Genomic DNA, 16,975 nt, shown 5'->3' with positions numbered 1-16,975 from the left:
GAAAGGTTTAATAATATAGAGCAAAGAACACTAAACTGACCTATATAGTATCTTGAAGGTCATTGTCTTTATGTACCTATTCACCAATCACTAACTTTAAGACCCATGACACCATAGCACATCAGTATACACAGTTTTCTGTGCATACTTCTCAATTTTTGTCCCAGATTTCATGGCAGTTACCTTTTACAGATATGTTTACAGGGTCTGCCATTTTTGATCTCTGATGTCATATGCCATAAATAATGATGTGCTGTAAGCGATCATGTTGTAAAAATCAAAACAAAACACTAGCCCTGCACCTCATGATGTAATTGAGTGATGGTGTGCTGACTGAGCTACTAAACTGACTCAATTTGAAATAAGTTTGCCATGTGCAGAACACATGCTGTATATATGGGTAAGTTCAAGTAATAAATAGAAGAACTGTGTGTTGTGTTTGTCAAAAGATGTTGGCACAGTGGCAGTTGTGTCGTCATAAGTTGTACTGATGGTGGGAACATTGCCATAGTTTTGTGTACCTGTCACAGTAATTGAAAATAAAAAGACTCAAAATGGTATGCTTATGGCCTTGTTGCTTCTAATATCATTTAAAGCAGTAGAAAATTACTTGTTGAATGCAAGGTTACTTTTGAAATAAATTGGTAATTAAAATTAAAAAGTCTAAAAATGGTACGTTTCTGATCCTGTAGCTCCTAATATCATTTGGGGCATGTAGAAAAATGAAAATTACTTGTTGAATACAGGGTTACTCTTTATTAGTTTAACTCTGTGAAGAGGTACTGCAGATCTACTACCAAGTGCAAACTAGCCAGGATTTGGCAGTGTTGGTGAAAATGTTTTATCATTCTACCGTAGCTCAAAAAATTACCCATTCTAGGTATAATTTCCGAGGGACTTACAGATCAAAAGTAGCCTCAGCTGGATCAGTAAGTAAAGTCCTTTGAAGTCTCAAGGCAAGAGTGAAAAGGATAAAAAGAATAAGACATTGACAATATGTATAAATTTGTCTTTCGCCAAACCTGAAAAACACAAAGATTTTGAAACTGGCAGAAAAGATTGCTAACTCTCTATCCCCATGTTAAACAATTTTAACTGAGTAACTAGATTATAATAACTGAGTAACTAGATTATAATAACTGAGTAACTAGATTATAATATTGTAATTGCAGGTTAGTAAAAATGCTTAATCAGCTACACTTAATCATGAATTTTTATTTTTTCACTTTCTAAGTACAGTCTAAAATGGCAGTTGAAAAGATTTCTAAACTTGTTTGAAACAACCCATGTATCATATACATGAGAGCAAATGCACATGTCTTTCAGATCATATTGTTCATCCTAATTTCTTTGTTGATGATAAAACTTTACTGTAACTGTTCTTAGACAATACATTGAAGAATTAAAGTCAGTACATGAATGAACTGAACTCTTTTCAACCGAATCAACACAGCTAACATGTAAGTGTATCTGTTTTTAGAAAGACGATTTTCTTAATGTAACCACTCACTTTATAGCTTTGTCACAACATTCCTTTGATGGGATTGCAGATGTAAGGTTTTATTATTTGTCTGCATACCTGTAGTAACATGAGGCTTTGGTTAAATAGTATTTGATTTGCTGGTTTTGTTTCTTGTATTTTTTCAAAAATGAGTGAACTCAGAATACAACCTTGACCATACATTGTCTCTCGAATTCCACAACATAGCATTGTCCCGTATGTTTCTGACCTACATAATTGCATTTTAAAGCTAAATCTTCAATAACTTAAAATTTAGACTCATCCTTCAATGAACAGTATATTTGCTTGAATATATTTGCCCAATGGTTTATGAAAATGTATTAAAGAGGTGCTTCCTAACACCAGATATAGCAGTGTCTGCTTTTTTTGTTTTTGAAAATTCACAGGATTGTGCTTGAATTTTTTGATGAAATATCTATATAACCTTATTTTAGATTGCAATTCTACAGGTAAGCAGCTTATTTGCATACAGAGCTCAAGTAGATGGACTAAAAATGTATAATAAATGGACTTAAAATGCATAGAATATGGACTGAAAATGTATTGTAAATGGACTTAAAATGCATAGTGTATGGACTGAAAATGTATTGTAAATGGACTAAATGCATAGTATATGGACTGAAAATGTATTGTAAATGGACTAAATGCATAGTAGATGGACTAAAAAATGTATAATAAATGGACTTAAAATGCATAGTATATGGACTGAAAATGTATTGTAAATGGACTAAATGCATAGTATATGGACTGAAAATGTATTGTAAATGGACTAAATGCATAGTAGACGGACTAAAAAATGTATAATAAATGGACTTAAAATGCATAGTATATGGACTGAAAATGTATTGTAAATGGACTAAATGCATAGTAGATGGACTAAAAAATGTATAATAAATGGACTTAAAATGCATAGTATATGGACTGAAAATGTATTGTAAATGGACTAAATGCATAGTATATGGACTGAAAATGTATTGTAAATGGACTAAATGCATAGTATATGGACTGAAAATGTATTGTAAATGGACTAAATGCATAGTATATGGACTGAAAATGTATTGTAAATGGGCTAAATGCATAGTATATGGACTGAAAATGTATTGTAAATGGACTAAATGCATAGTATATGGACTGAAAATGTATTGTAAATGGACTAAGTGCATAGTATATGGACTGAAAATGTATTGTAAATGGGCTAAATGCATAGTATATGGACTGAAAATGTATTGTAAATGACTTAATGCATAGTGTATGGACTGAAAATGTATTGTAAATGGACTAAATGCATAGTATATGGACTGAAAATGTATTGTAAATGGGCTAAATGCATAGTATATGTACTGAAAATGTATTGTAAATGGACTAAATGCATAGTATATGGACTGAAAATGTATTGTAAATGGACTAAATGCATAGTATATTGACTGAAAATGTATTGTAAATGGGCTAAATGCATAGTATATGGACTGAAAATGTATTGTAAATGGGCTAAATGCATAGTATATGTACTGAAAATGGACTTAATGCATAGTATATGGACTGAAAATGTATTGTAAATGGGCTAAATGCATAGTATATGGACTGAAAATGTATTGTAAATGGACTAAGTGCATAGTATATGGACTGAAAATGTATTGTAAATGGGCTAAATGCATAGTATATGGACTGAAAATGTATTGTAAATGACTTAATGCATAGTGTATGGACTGAAAATGTATTGTAAATGGACTAAATGCATAGTATATGGACTGAAAATGTATTGTAAATGGACTGAATGCCTTAAAAGTGGGTAAACAATTTAATTTTAATCATTATGTTTATAATTGCCAACATGCTTCTCCTACTTCATTAAAAGCTGTGGTATCAGAATGTTCATTTTAATAGGCTAGTACTCAATCACATTGAGGACATTCTTCAGCATGTTCATTTTAAAATCATAGTACTCAAAGAAATTGAGAACTTTCTTCAGTGTTCATTTTAAAATGATAGTATTACAATCACATTGAGAACATTCTTCATAGTGTTCATTTTAAAATCATAGACCTCAGACAGATTGAGGACATTCTTCATGTGTTAATTTTAAGATCATAGACCTCAGACAGATTGAGGACATTCTTCATGTGTTCATTTTAAAATCATAGACCTCAGACAGATTGAGGACATTCTTCAGTGTTAATTTTAAAATCATAGACCTCAGACAGATTGAGGACATTCTTCATGTGTTAATTTTAAGATCATAGACCTCAGACAGATTGAGAACATTCTTCATAGTGTTCATTTTAAAATCATAGACCTCAGACAGATTGAGGACATTCTTCATGTGTTAATTTTAAGATCATAGACCTCAGACAGATTGAGGACATTCTTCATGTGTTCATTTTAAGATCATAGACCTCAGACAGATTGAGGACATTCTTCATAGTGTTCATTTTAAGATCATAGACCTCAGACAGATTAAGGACATTCTTCATAGTGTTCATTTTAAGATCATAGACCTCAGACAGATTGAGGACATTCTTCATAGTGTTCATTTTAAGATCATAGACCTCAGACAGATTAAGGACATTCTTCATAGTGTTCATTTTAAAATCATAGTTCTCAAATAGATCGAGAACATTCATCAGATAGAGCCATATAATTGAGTTCGTCTTAAATTAATTGGGGTAAGTAAGCTGTGTTACTCTTTCTAGAGCATGATGGACATTATGACAGTAAACCCTCGGCCAGTTAAGTTTTTACATGTTCACAAAATACACACTCAAATTTTAAAAACAGTTAAACTATGTTAGTTCCAAATCATGGAGTAAAATAGCTAAACTGTTAATATTCATCTAGAGCTATGCGTTATATTTGCACTGCTTGATATTATGATTGAGACTGAAGTACAGTTGGAAAGAGCTTGCAAGCCCCATGTACTTCAGGTGAGAACAGAATATCCAACTGTTTAAACAATATAATTATTTATTCCATTGTCTGTTTGTTATGTAATAAATTGTATGTCAAAAATCCTTGAAGTTGTAAAGAATACTTGTATTCTTGCAAAAATCTTATTATTATTTTGATCACTAATGTACACATCAATACATGGTATGGTGTGACATGATTTTATATATTGTTACAGATATCTGTATCATCAATTAAATTTATAATATAGTTTTATTTATCTCATATGGGTTTATGACAGATATATTTCAAATTCTTTAATAAAGTGGCTGGCTGGTACTTGAATAAAATACATGTACAATACCTGTAGATTTCTCATAAATTGAAGTTAATTGACTAGGTCAAGTCAACAACTACTTTGGTCCATTACACCTCACATTTAGTTTGAATGGAGGTCACAGAAATATAACTTGAAACTAGGAGTGCAGTTGCAGGGGTATCATGCATACCCTAAGTAATGATTGGCTCAATAAAATAAGAATGTCAGCTAGCATGTTAACACATAAACATGTTTGAACCTTCGTTGGACAATTTCTGTATTAGTGCAATGTTTGATATTACAATTTAGGATATTCTATGAATTCAGTTTGTTTGATTTTATAATTTGGGAAAATAAATTTAGTTTAGAAAATGTAATGCTTGTTTGGTTTTACATTGTCTTGTTACTTAAGTTTAAGCCCCTAGATATAACAGTATACAGATGCTTCATTATAAGCCTGTTGTTTTGTTGTAAGCAACAAACTAACTGCATTATTGTTTGTTTAACAACATCCATTAAGTGCCTGGCAATATCCAGTATGTGTAAATTTGAAGAGTCAAGTCACAAAAATACATTTGGATAGAAAGTCTTTTGAATGGTATGTAAGCTACTTGTTTTTTGTGAATCTCAGATAATTTCTGAAGTGACCGCTCCTGTGTCCTAGTGGTTAGAGTGTCCACCTCAGATGCAGGAGGTGATGGGTTTCGAACCCTGACTGAGTCATACCAAAGACTTATAAAAAATGGTACTAATGGTTGCCTCGCTTGGTGCTCAGCATCAAGAGGTTAAGTGTTAGGACTGGTTGGCATGATATGAGGATAATACATACACACACATACACATTTCTGAAATGGTTAAGTATTATGTGAAAAGTCATTCCATGTGACTTTGTGTAAACAACCAACATGTATTAGTGATACAAACATGACATGTCACATTGATACCATCCTAATTCTCTCAGTGTTATTAACCCCGCAGTTTAAGGGGGCATATTATGATAACTCAGGCTGTTCTTCATTGATACCACCATAATGCTGTCAGTGTTATTAACCCCCCAGTTTAATGGGGGATATTATGGTAACTCAGGCTGTTCTTCATTGATACCACCATAATGCTGTCAGTGCTATTAACCCCACAGTTTAATGGGGGATATTATGGTAACTCAGGCTGTTCTTCATTGATACCACCATAATGCTGTCAGTGCTATTAACCCCACAGTTTAACTGGGGGATATTATGGTATCTCAGGCTGTTCTTCATTGATACCACCATAATGCTGTCAGTGCTATTAACCCCACAGTTTAACTGGGGGATATTATGGTATCACAGGCTGTTCTTCATTGATACCACCATAATGCTGTCAGTGCTATTAACCCCACAGTTTAACTGGGGGATATTATGGTATCTCAGGCTGTTCTTCATTGATACCACCATAATGCTGTCAGTGCTATTAACCCCACAGTTTAACTGGGGGATATTATGGTATCTCAGGCTGTTCTTCATTGATACCACCATGATGCTGTCAGTGTTATTAACCCCACAGTTTAACTGGGGGCATATTATGGTAACTCATCTGTTCTTCATGGATACCACCATAATGCTGTCAGTGTTATTAACCCCACAGTTTAACTGGGGGATATTATGGTAACTCAACTGTTCTTCATTGATACCACCATAATGCTGTCAGTGCTATTAACCCCACAGTTTAACTGGGGGATATTATGGTAACTCAGGCTGTTCTTCATTGATACCACCATAATGCTGTCAGTGCTATTAACCCCACAGTTTAACTGGGGGATATTATGGTAACTCAACTGTTCTTCATTGATACCACCATAATGATGTCAGTGTTATTAACCCCACAGTTTAACTGGGGGATATTATGGTAACTCAGGCTGTTCTTCATTGATACCACCATAATGCTGTCAGTGTTATTAACCCCCCAGTTTAATGGGGGATATTATGGTAACTCAGGCTGTTCTTCATGGATACCACCATAATGCTGTCACTGTTATTAACCCCACAGTTTAACTGGGGGATATTATGGTAACTCAGGCTGTTCTTCATTGATACATGTCATGTTTTTGTGGGCTGGGGGTATGACTACTGGGTCTGGGTCATAGGGACAGAATATGTAATTAAAAGAGTGGGGATTTACCATGGCCAGCTGTGGAATCAACTCTAGTCTTGGTTTACACATCCATCTTTGCTATACAAAATTTAATTATGTGAATTGGCTAAAGCCTGTGACTGTAATAGTACTGGTTGAACATTTTTCATTTGTTGTGCTCTTTCAGCACAGTAGGGTTGTTTGCACATTATTGTAGTTTAGAATTATAAACTGAACAGGTACCAATGAAAATGTTTTCTTCAGCAGCAGAAGTGTGTGTTTTCAAGTTGAATGTTTCAGGTTTGTATATAAGAATAAACTTTATAAAATGATTGATGATATCAAGAGATCTTTTTTAGAAAACATGCTATTTTCAGTTTATAAAGGAATGTGCTTAATAGTACATAATTCAGTCTAGTTTTGAAATAGAGCTAAGCCATATTATTATACTAATTATTTAACACTGGGTGCCATTCAGCAGATCTGGTGAAAGTATTCTGATGTTGGTTTTCATTTCCAGCAATATGGTGACATTGATTATGCGACAGTACTTCGAGATAAGAACACTGGCGAATCAAAGGGGTTTGGATATGTCAAGTTCTTTAGACCATACCATGCTGCACTGGCCTTGGAAAACTGTGACAGATGTAAGTTGTATAAATTTCATTGAGTGCTATCATTGCTTATTTATGTGTTATGTCAAATTTTGCAAGATAAAGATTGTCAGTAATTGCTTTGATATGTTTTGATATAAGGTGTTTTGTTAGTAAACTACTGAGTTTATGTAATCTCTTTGGCTTTGGTTTAGAGAGTACAATAGAATTTAGCTCTATTGATTTGTGTAGTGTAAATGAATATTAGTGTTTTATGAAGTTGTATTTGGCTTTCTTGTAGTGCCAATAAATCTGAAAAACAGAATTTCAAGATACATTCTGTCAGTGATATTCAGAACTATTCATACTTCCAAAAGTTTATAAGTATTCCTAATGGCTGTTTCTCAAATGAACTACCCTCATGGATTGAAGAATCTCAAACTGCCCACTGTGCAGGTGAAAATAAAAGCGACTTGCCCAGTCATTTGTCCACTTGCAGACATGATTTTTCTCCGTTTTAAAGTGAAATTTCACTTTTCTCCTGACTTGAATCACTTTCCTTGATATAGTCTGTTTTTTTATATCATCTTTGATTCATTTTTTAAAAAACGGTCTGTCCAGTCCCATTCTGCAATGACCCTTGTAAATTATTCATTCCATATATTATTATCACATGACTCTCATAAAGAGTACTCTGATTGGTCAAAGGTTTAAATTCATCCAATGAATCTTTGTGTAATGGAAACTGATGGCAATAGAAAAAAGAAGCATGCATGCAAAACATGGCATCCCGAGTTGTTGAGAAAGACCATGACACAAAATATTTAGATAAAGGTTTAAAAATCATATGGAAATGGGAATGATTTTAGCTCAAAGTTGATGGAAATTTAGTTGTTCAGTTTATAAGAAAACTGAATGCTAGAGGACTGGCATTTTGTGACCTCTGCAAGAAAGATCTGAATTACAAAAATTGCAGTTCATCGAGTTTGGAACGTCACTTACAAAAGAAGCTACTTACAGAAAAATTGATGCTCAGGAGGCATCTGGAGAGAGTGCATTAAATTACTATAAGAAGAAAGATTTCTTGCATGAGAGAACAGATGTAGCCCTCTATCAGAATATGCGCACTGTATGTTGCCAATACAAACACCAGCTTGAAAGGAAAAAGGCTGTCATTGAGAAGGAAGAGAAACAGTTGCACATTGAGCCAAAAAAGTCAGTGGTGACAAAAAGGAAGGCTTAACAAATCTTTACCGACACCGCAAAAAGAGCTCGCCTGGCATATCAACAGGTTTTGTCCAATGGACAAAAAGACAAGGAATGTATGGGGTTATTTGTATATAGTTGATGTACTTAGGTGTTTATTTTACAGATTTGTTATGAAAAGAGGGAAGTATAATATATTTGCTGCAAAAATTGACAAATTATTGTGACATATTTATGATGTGAACACTGACATGCACATGAAATAACTTCAGCATCAATAGTATTGGAGAACAAATTCATATGACAATAAATATTGTGAAATTATTGAAGTAAAGTTAACATTTTTGGTAAGATTATTAGTTTTTCAGATGATTATTTTGGTTTATTTTATGATCGTAAATTACACCAGGAGCAGTTTTTAAGAGGGTAAAATGAGTTTTTGGCACTGCACTTTAAGACCCTGTTGGGTGAGGATCCCCAAACCCCCATTCACATTTTTTCAACTTTTTTATGGAAGACCAAACTCATGTCTGCACTTTACCAGAGAACCATCATCAGAAATGAGAGAAACCTGAACATTGCCCAAAAGCACTAGTGTCAGCCTCAGTCTAATATCAGGAGGAATGGGCAGGTTAGAAAGAAAGGTTTATTTTCCTTGAGTCGCCTAACAAACGCCATTGACGTGCCACCCCAGCCACCTTCTGTCAGTGTGCATGTCATTGCCTGACTCCATCATTTCATCAGCCTTAGATTGATCTTTATTGGCAAAATTAATTGGGGGGATTCAGGCTTCAGATATTTATCCTGCCTCGTCCATTTTCATCTTCTCTTTATGGCAGACATTTCATTCAGTCCTGAGAAAGTAGATATTTTGCATTACTTGACAAGCTAGCAGTGTAAAAAGTGTGCTGGCCAAGCTTTTTTGGAATTATATTCAAGGCATTTCCAAGTGTCCAAAGCCACCTAAAAGTTCAGAGCGGTCATAGATTTCATCAAGGACATATGCATGCCAAGGCTCAAATGAAACTATCATGGCGAGGTTTTCCTCAAAAAGAGATCACTCAGCAATCGATCTAGATCTAGCCATCACAAGTCCCTATTTACCCAGTTTCACACAAGGTCCTTCAGTTTCTCTTCTAAGTAAATATACACCACTTTCATTTATTCCCATTTGGTTTCAGTATAGTCTAGGCATTGATGAAGACCAATGGTTGCATCATCATCTTGATCTGGTTTACTGTGTCTTCAATACCAGGTGGTAAGTTCTGTTTTGGTATGGGATAGGAACAACTTTCTCTCACCACATCCCAACATTGTATCAATCTCATTATGGAATTTTTGACCAATTTCAGCCTTGTTTGACTCCCTCCCATGCACAGGGAGTGGATCAACAAGAATCAAATCCACAACACAAACAGCATGCTGCTCTCTCACAGAAATCCAATCCTTTCCAAAAATCAGTTTGACAGTTTGAGTTGATTTTTGGAAAGGATTGGATTTCTGTGAGAGAGCAGCATGCTGTTTGTGTTGTGGATTTGATTCTTGTTAGCACTTTAATTGTCCTTTGTAAATGACCCTACTGGCCTAATGGTGCTTCTTTTCCAGATTTCAAGGTCACAAAGTTATGAAGTCATCCTTTTGGAAATTAAGGCCTTAGTGATCAGATTTCATTTTTGGAAGAATCACCTTTCTGTGAAAAAAGTTCTTGTCATGAATAAGATAGTGTTGGTACTGTACTTTGACAAATAGGAGTGGATGAAGTCACCTGACCTATACCTTCTGGTCAGGGACCTCCAACAACAATGATGCTCCCAGCTAAAGATCACAGTCGAGATCAGACACATTCTCGGCCGGCTCAGAGTCTTAGCAACTCATTGTTGAGAAGGTGCCAGACTCTTCACACAGAGTTGTCTCCTCATCGGTTAGTCTTTCAGCAGATTTGCACACTTTGAGGGTTTCCAATGATATAATCTTTTTGTGACCAGGTGTTAGCAAAAACTGCCAACCATAATATATCCAGCCTCGGATTTAAAAGCCTTGGCTGAGGATACTCATTCAATCATTTGGGATGGGGTTTGGGGCCTTGCCTACCCAAATACCATTCTGACACTGAGAAGGATTGATTTCTGCATCATGTTGTTAATTTAGGTGTAATCTAGGTCTGAAAATTAAGGGGGTCAGAATGTCCCCTCCATTTGAGAAATGGGAATTTTCTAAATAAAAGAATTTGATTCAACAAAAAGTACCACTGTAAAACATAAATTAACTGGAGATTTTATTCATGGGATTTCGCTTGTACATAGTTTAAAGACTTACAGTTAGTCACATTTGAATTTATGACATTTTTAAATCCTGGAGAATCAGATTTGCACAGTTTTGAAGCAGTTCCTACTTCCAAGTCTCTGTGTGTTTTGATGGTGTTCTTTTATCAATGGATACCTTCTTAGAAGATGAATTTTAAAAAAATTTAGTTGCAATTATAGAGCATATATTTGTTACTTTTGCTAAAGGGAACTGAAATAGTCATCTTCTATGCTCATATGTGCAACTTTAAATTGAGACTGATTTAAGTTAGGATACACAGGAAATTTAATGCAGTGATTGCAGTATGTGTCAGTCATAAATAAGCAGCCTATTCATCCAAGGATAGCCAAATGGTTTATACTGGTTTACTAACCGTATTTAATATTTAGTGTGACATTTCTTTATATGTGGCAACAAGATTAAGTCCATAAATTGAATATTCATGATTCTAAGCAAATCTGAATAGACAGATTGATAACCTTGAGATTATTTATTAAACAGTAGTAATCAAAGGCATGGCTTGCCGTTATTATGTTATTTGTACATATATGTTTGAATTTTTTGACACAGATTTTCAGAAGTTAATGAGAATCCCACAAATGGATGTCCTAGTTGATTTGGATGGGTAATAGAAATGAATTTATAAACACCAAAAAATGGATGTCCTAGTTGATTTGGATGGGGAATAGAAATGACTTTATAAACACCAAAAAATGGATGTCTTAGTTGATTTGGATGGGGAATAGAAATAACTTTATAAACACCAAAATAATGGATGGCATTGTTGATTTGGATGGGTAATAGAAATGACTTTATAAACACCAAAAATTGGATGTCCTAGTTGATTTGGATATGTAATAGAAATCACTTAATAAACACCAAAATTTGGATGTCCTAGTTGATTGGGATGGGCAATAGAAATGACTTAATAAACACCAAAAAATGGATGTCCTAGTTGATTTGGATGGGGAATAGAAATGACTTTATAAACACCAAAATAATGGATGGCATTGTTGATTTGGATGGGTAATAGAAATGACTTTATAAACACCAAAACTTGGATGGCCTAGTTGATTGGGATGGGCAATAGAAATGACTTAATAAACACCAAAAAATGGATGTCCTAGTTGATTTGGATGGGGAATAGAAATGACTTTATAAACACCAAAATAATGGATGGCATTGTTGATTTGGATGGGTAATAGAAATGACTTTATAAACACCAAAAATTGGATGTCCTAGTTGATTTGGATATGTAATAGAAATCACTTAATAAACACCAAAATATGGATGTCCTAGTTGATTGGGATGGGCAATAGAAATGACTTAATAAACACCAAAAAATGGATGTCCTAGTTGATTTGGATGGGTAATAGAAATGACTTAATAAACACAAAAAATGGATGTCCTAGTTGATTTGGATGGGTAATAGAAATGACTTTATAAACACCAAAATACTACAATGACTCATTGAGGAAAAACTATCATTACATATTTGTATTTGTTGTTGCTGAGTCTCAATAGAATATATTCTGATTTGGTTTCATTTCTGCAACACAATATTACACTCTATCTTTACATAAAAGAAAACAGTTCTTTGCTGCATACAATTTTTGTAGTTGTGTGGTTTTATGTCTGAGAAATTGTAATTTGCTATTTGTTCAGTCTGCATAATACAGATCCAGAAGGAAAGGATTACAAAAAGAAAGAATATTGTGGCATTTGTTATTTTTGCACACCTGCACGAAGTGCAGGAGAGTTTGCAGTATATATTTGTGGCAGAGCTCAAAGTTATCATCAGAAGCATCAGTGTTTGTGTTAGAAGGTGTACATTTTTGACAGTTGCCAGTCTCTCATATACCCTAGCCTCCACTGTTGTGAAGTTGATTTGTGCATGCAGCCTGGGGAGTTTTACACCACTTTACTAAAAGTAGGTCACTGATCTATTTTTTACACTCTGGTGACAGTGTATGCTGTTTTATGTTTAGGTCAGTTTCTTGGAAATCATTTTTTGTACAGTTATGAAACCTGGTATTTACATCCATCCTGATGATAACTGCATGCTGTTGTGAGGAGTACATACTAAGCTGCATACCATAAATAGGTCACAGTGAGCTACTTTTATACTTTGGTGATTCTGTTCACCATTGATGTTTAGTTGAATTTCCTGGACCCTATTTCTTGTAGATCTCAAACAAAACATAATCCTGAGAAGCCCTGCATCACATTATTAAAATAACATTAGTGTCTGAATAAACTAGTGCAGGCATGTTGTGCTGCTTCTGACAGCTTCATTTTTGTGTGCGGGGGGGGGGGGGGGGGGTATATTCAGATCAAAATTAGACAATCGCAAAACTTGCCATATATACCATCTTAAAATCTCTCTGACTGTAGCAGTTAGGTCTATTTGGAATGACTCCCTTGGCTGGCAACCCAATTTCACCAAGAAAATGCATGTCTTTTAAATGTTATAACATGTGTTTAATTCTTAAAGCTTTCAAACCCAAATTTGCTGAGCCAAAGATGCCAAGAGGTGAGCGTGACAACGACTACGAGATGGATTATCAATACAGCAGAGATACACGCCCGCCCGGGGTCTTCCCCAGAGGACCGGACAGGGGACCTGACAGAGGACTGGACAGAGGACCTGACAGACATGAAAGGGGTAGGTTTCTCTTTTGGACTTTTTATTTTTCATATATTGTCAATTGCATAGGTTCATGCTACTTGTAGAACATAACACTTTCTAGCTCAAGTCCTGTATTGTATAAATGCTTTGAGCAGGAAATTAGTCTCATGCTCTTGACCTGAAATCTTTATATGATGCTAGAGTGTCATTGAAATTTATTATTCTGGTAGAGGGACCCAGTCTTACCGAAGTTCCAGACCATCATCATTTGAGGACTTTGAGAATAAGCTTGAGTTTTGTGCTCAGAAAGTTTTGAAAATTTGACTATACTGAGAAATATGAAATCTCAAACATGAGAAAAAAATTGTTACTTTTCTGTTGGCATCTTACAGAAATGCTGTATTCAGATGTTTGGAAGTCGCAATTCTTCTGCACTGGCAAAATAATAATGTTAATCCATTTGTTAGCACTAGCATCTGCAAATATTCACATGCCACAAGCACTGACATCTGCAGATATGAAAATATTGCAAGCATTAGTTCATCTACTCTGGTGGTTTTGAATTGAACTTTTGATATCTATTTCAGGAACAAAACGAGGTTTCAGTGAATATTCTGGTCGAGATGATTATCATGATGATGGCCCGCCACGGAGTCGGTTTAGTCATGGTCCAGTAGGTCAGCATCGTTCCCCTGATGATTTGGAACAAAGAAATGATGAAATCGCAGATCACAAATTAGGTATTATAGTGTGTATCAGCTGGGTATTCACTGGTACTTCATACATTATTGAATGGACTGGTTATTCATGGGTGCAAATTACATGAAGCAGTAAAGAAAACATTTGCCGTTAGCCCTGTAAATAACAAAACACTCTGAACATAATGGAAAGTTGGCCGTCAATTTACTTAATCTAGATGAAACCTTTTTCTCCCCATACTAGTCAGTTTCTGACCTTGACATCGTATTACTTTGCCTGTATGACAGAGATGAAAGTTATTGTAATACCCCGATGTCTCTGTTGGGAACCTCACATGTAACAACATTAAACCATTGTCATAGGGAACAGTTTGAAGTGGGGTTTACCCACCCATAGGTGAAGTGGGCTAAGGTTTTGCATTTACCTTATTTGTAGGGGCCCCGAGTGGCCGAGTGGTCTAAAGCGCTCTTCGTTACGGATCACTGCCATCTCACCTATGGCTGCGGCGGTTCGAGTCTAAGATTCAGCCAATGTGGGCATGTGAGAAAGCTTGCCAGTAGCTTATCGTGGGTCGGTGGTTCTTTCCGGGGTTTTCCGGGTTCTTCCTCCACCATTAATACTGGCCGCCATGTATAGCCCTATCGTGCTGAAAAATGGCGTTAAACCCCACAACAACAACAACAACCTTATTTGTACCTGTATCAAGGGTCACACTATTGAGGCAAAAATAGTCTGTCATGAGTCTGTCACCCTAACTATACATGCCCAAAAAGAGGAGTTCACTTTGCCTGGCATTGATTTGATTTGATGCCATTCCCTACACACATTTGCTATGATGTTGTAGTTGTTATTGTTGTAGGGTTTAATGCCATTTTTCAGCACAAGATAGGGCTATACATGGTGGCCAGTATAAATGGTGGAGGAAGAACCTGGTGAAAACCCTGGAAAAAACCACTGACCCATGAGAAGCTGCTGGCAAGCTTTCTCACATACCCACATTGGCTGGACCTGAGACTCGGACAGGTGAGATGGCAGTGATCTGTAATGGTGAGCACTTTAAACCACTTGGCCACTTGAAGCCCCCCCGCCCCATTGCTATGTATGCCTCTGCTTTAGTACAGTACAATAATAATCAATGTAAAATGTTGACATGTTTGTTCATTTTCTATCAGAGAGGAAGGTGGAAAATTAGAAGAAGTTGTATTTTTTGTAGTCACTTTCGATGCAAATTTGATTATCATAAATGCCAGAAATAATATTGCAATCTACAATAATTCACACCAAAATTCACACGATTCTTGACAAAAGAAACTGTGACAAAATTTATGTAATATAGCCCAATTTAAATTAAATTTAGGCTCATTGGATATATCCAGGTTCACTGCTAATATAATTACTCTGTTTATCCAATATTTCATCCTACAAATAATTAAAAGGACTTGTACTATGGGAACAGCTACCAGTTTCTGCCTGTAACCTATTTTTGAGGTTACCTTTCATAAAGTGACTGCGTTTTAATATCTTTATATAGGTATCATGAGTAGTTTAATTATCTGACAAAAGAATATGCACAAACAGAAGACTGAAGTTACCATTTTGAACATTATACATTTTGAGCATCCTACATTGACTTATCTCTATTTTTGTCACCTTTGCCCCAGGAGGGAGAAATCAGTTAGCTCCTATATTATAGTCCAGCCTGGACTTTGCTGTCTGCATGCTGTTGCACATAGAGTCAGGAAGTTTTGTGAAGGTATGCTTGACAAGTACTACATCCTAAATACAAAAGTATGTCACTGAGACACATATTTTACACTTCACTGACTTGGGTTCAGATTTGTCTTTTATTTCTCAAGTGCTGTTCATGCTAGGATTATCAAACTAGATGAATGTATACATACCTATTTTGTACCACATCCATACAAGAAAGGTCACTGTGGCCTACATACCAGATTTTAATAGCTTGTGTTGTTTTGCATGTTGTTCATGACCACATCTGTTTTTTTGCATGATGTGTACATACTGTTTCATCCAGAATAATGAAATTTTGTGAGTAATGGGTCTTGATGAGCAGTAATCACTCATTGCAGTTGGTCTTTATGTCTATATTTTATGCTGCCCTGACCAACTTTGTGATATATAATGAAATTTGATGATGATATATGCTGATCTGTTAGTACCATACCTTTACAACAATAAAAATGCTCTTCCTGATCTGAATATCATCTTTTACCTTCTTTGATCAAGTTTTTGTATGTAGCTAATGACTTTATACATTTTTGGCATGCATTATTGATACTGTCCTACATAGAATTATGAAACTTGGTGAGGTGATGAATCTTAGCAAGTATTACACCCTTATTCCAAAAGGAGGTCTCATTGGCCTATATTGCACGCTTTTTTGACTTTTTTGAAATTTGCATATAAAGGTCATTTACAGAGTGTTGTTTATGATTGATCATGAAACTTGAGAATTGAATACATTTCTAATTGTAGTACTACACCCTTACAAGCAAGGAAGGTCACTGTGACATACATTTTATGCTTTAGTAACACTGATTCACTATTTTTAGCTCACGGCAGCCTAGATTTTTCCTTGCTGTATGCATTCTTGTTTATACATAAGGTCTTGTATGATCAATGCAGTTGAAAGCAGGACTAAATGTTTATACATTGGTAAATGATTCATATTATTAACTGTACAGTAAATA

At 35.2% G+C, this 16,975-nt stretch overlaps 1 protein-coding gene across 1 annotated transcript in view; it reads left to right on the top strand.

Annotated features, from left to right (window-relative positions):
- Window positions 1-16,975, top strand: part of LOC149776037 (RNA-binding protein 45-like) — an 84,789-nt gene that overhangs the window by 18,009 nt on the left and 49,805 nt on the right. The window contains exons 4-6 of the mRNA XM_089942573.1: window positions 7,354-7,480; window positions 13,431-13,601; window positions 14,153-14,305. Coding sequence (XP_089798699.1) covers window positions 7,354-7,480; window positions 13,431-13,601; window positions 14,153-14,305 — 451 coding nt within the window. The remainder of the gene's footprint in view (window positions 1-7,353; window positions 7,481-13,430; window positions 13,602-14,152; window positions 14,306-16,975) is intronic.

This window comes from Sinohyriopsis cumingii, chromosome 18 (genome assembly GCF_028554795.1).
Source record: "Sinohyriopsis cumingii isolate HCF-2022 chromosome 18, ASM2855479v2, whole genome shotgun sequence".
NCBI classification, from domain to species: domain Eukaryota; kingdom Metazoa; phylum Mollusca; class Bivalvia; order Unionida; family Unionidae; genus Sinohyriopsis; species Sinohyriopsis cumingii.
Note: the sequence above shows the minus strand (reverse complement) of the source record. Positions and strands in the feature narration are given on the sequence as shown.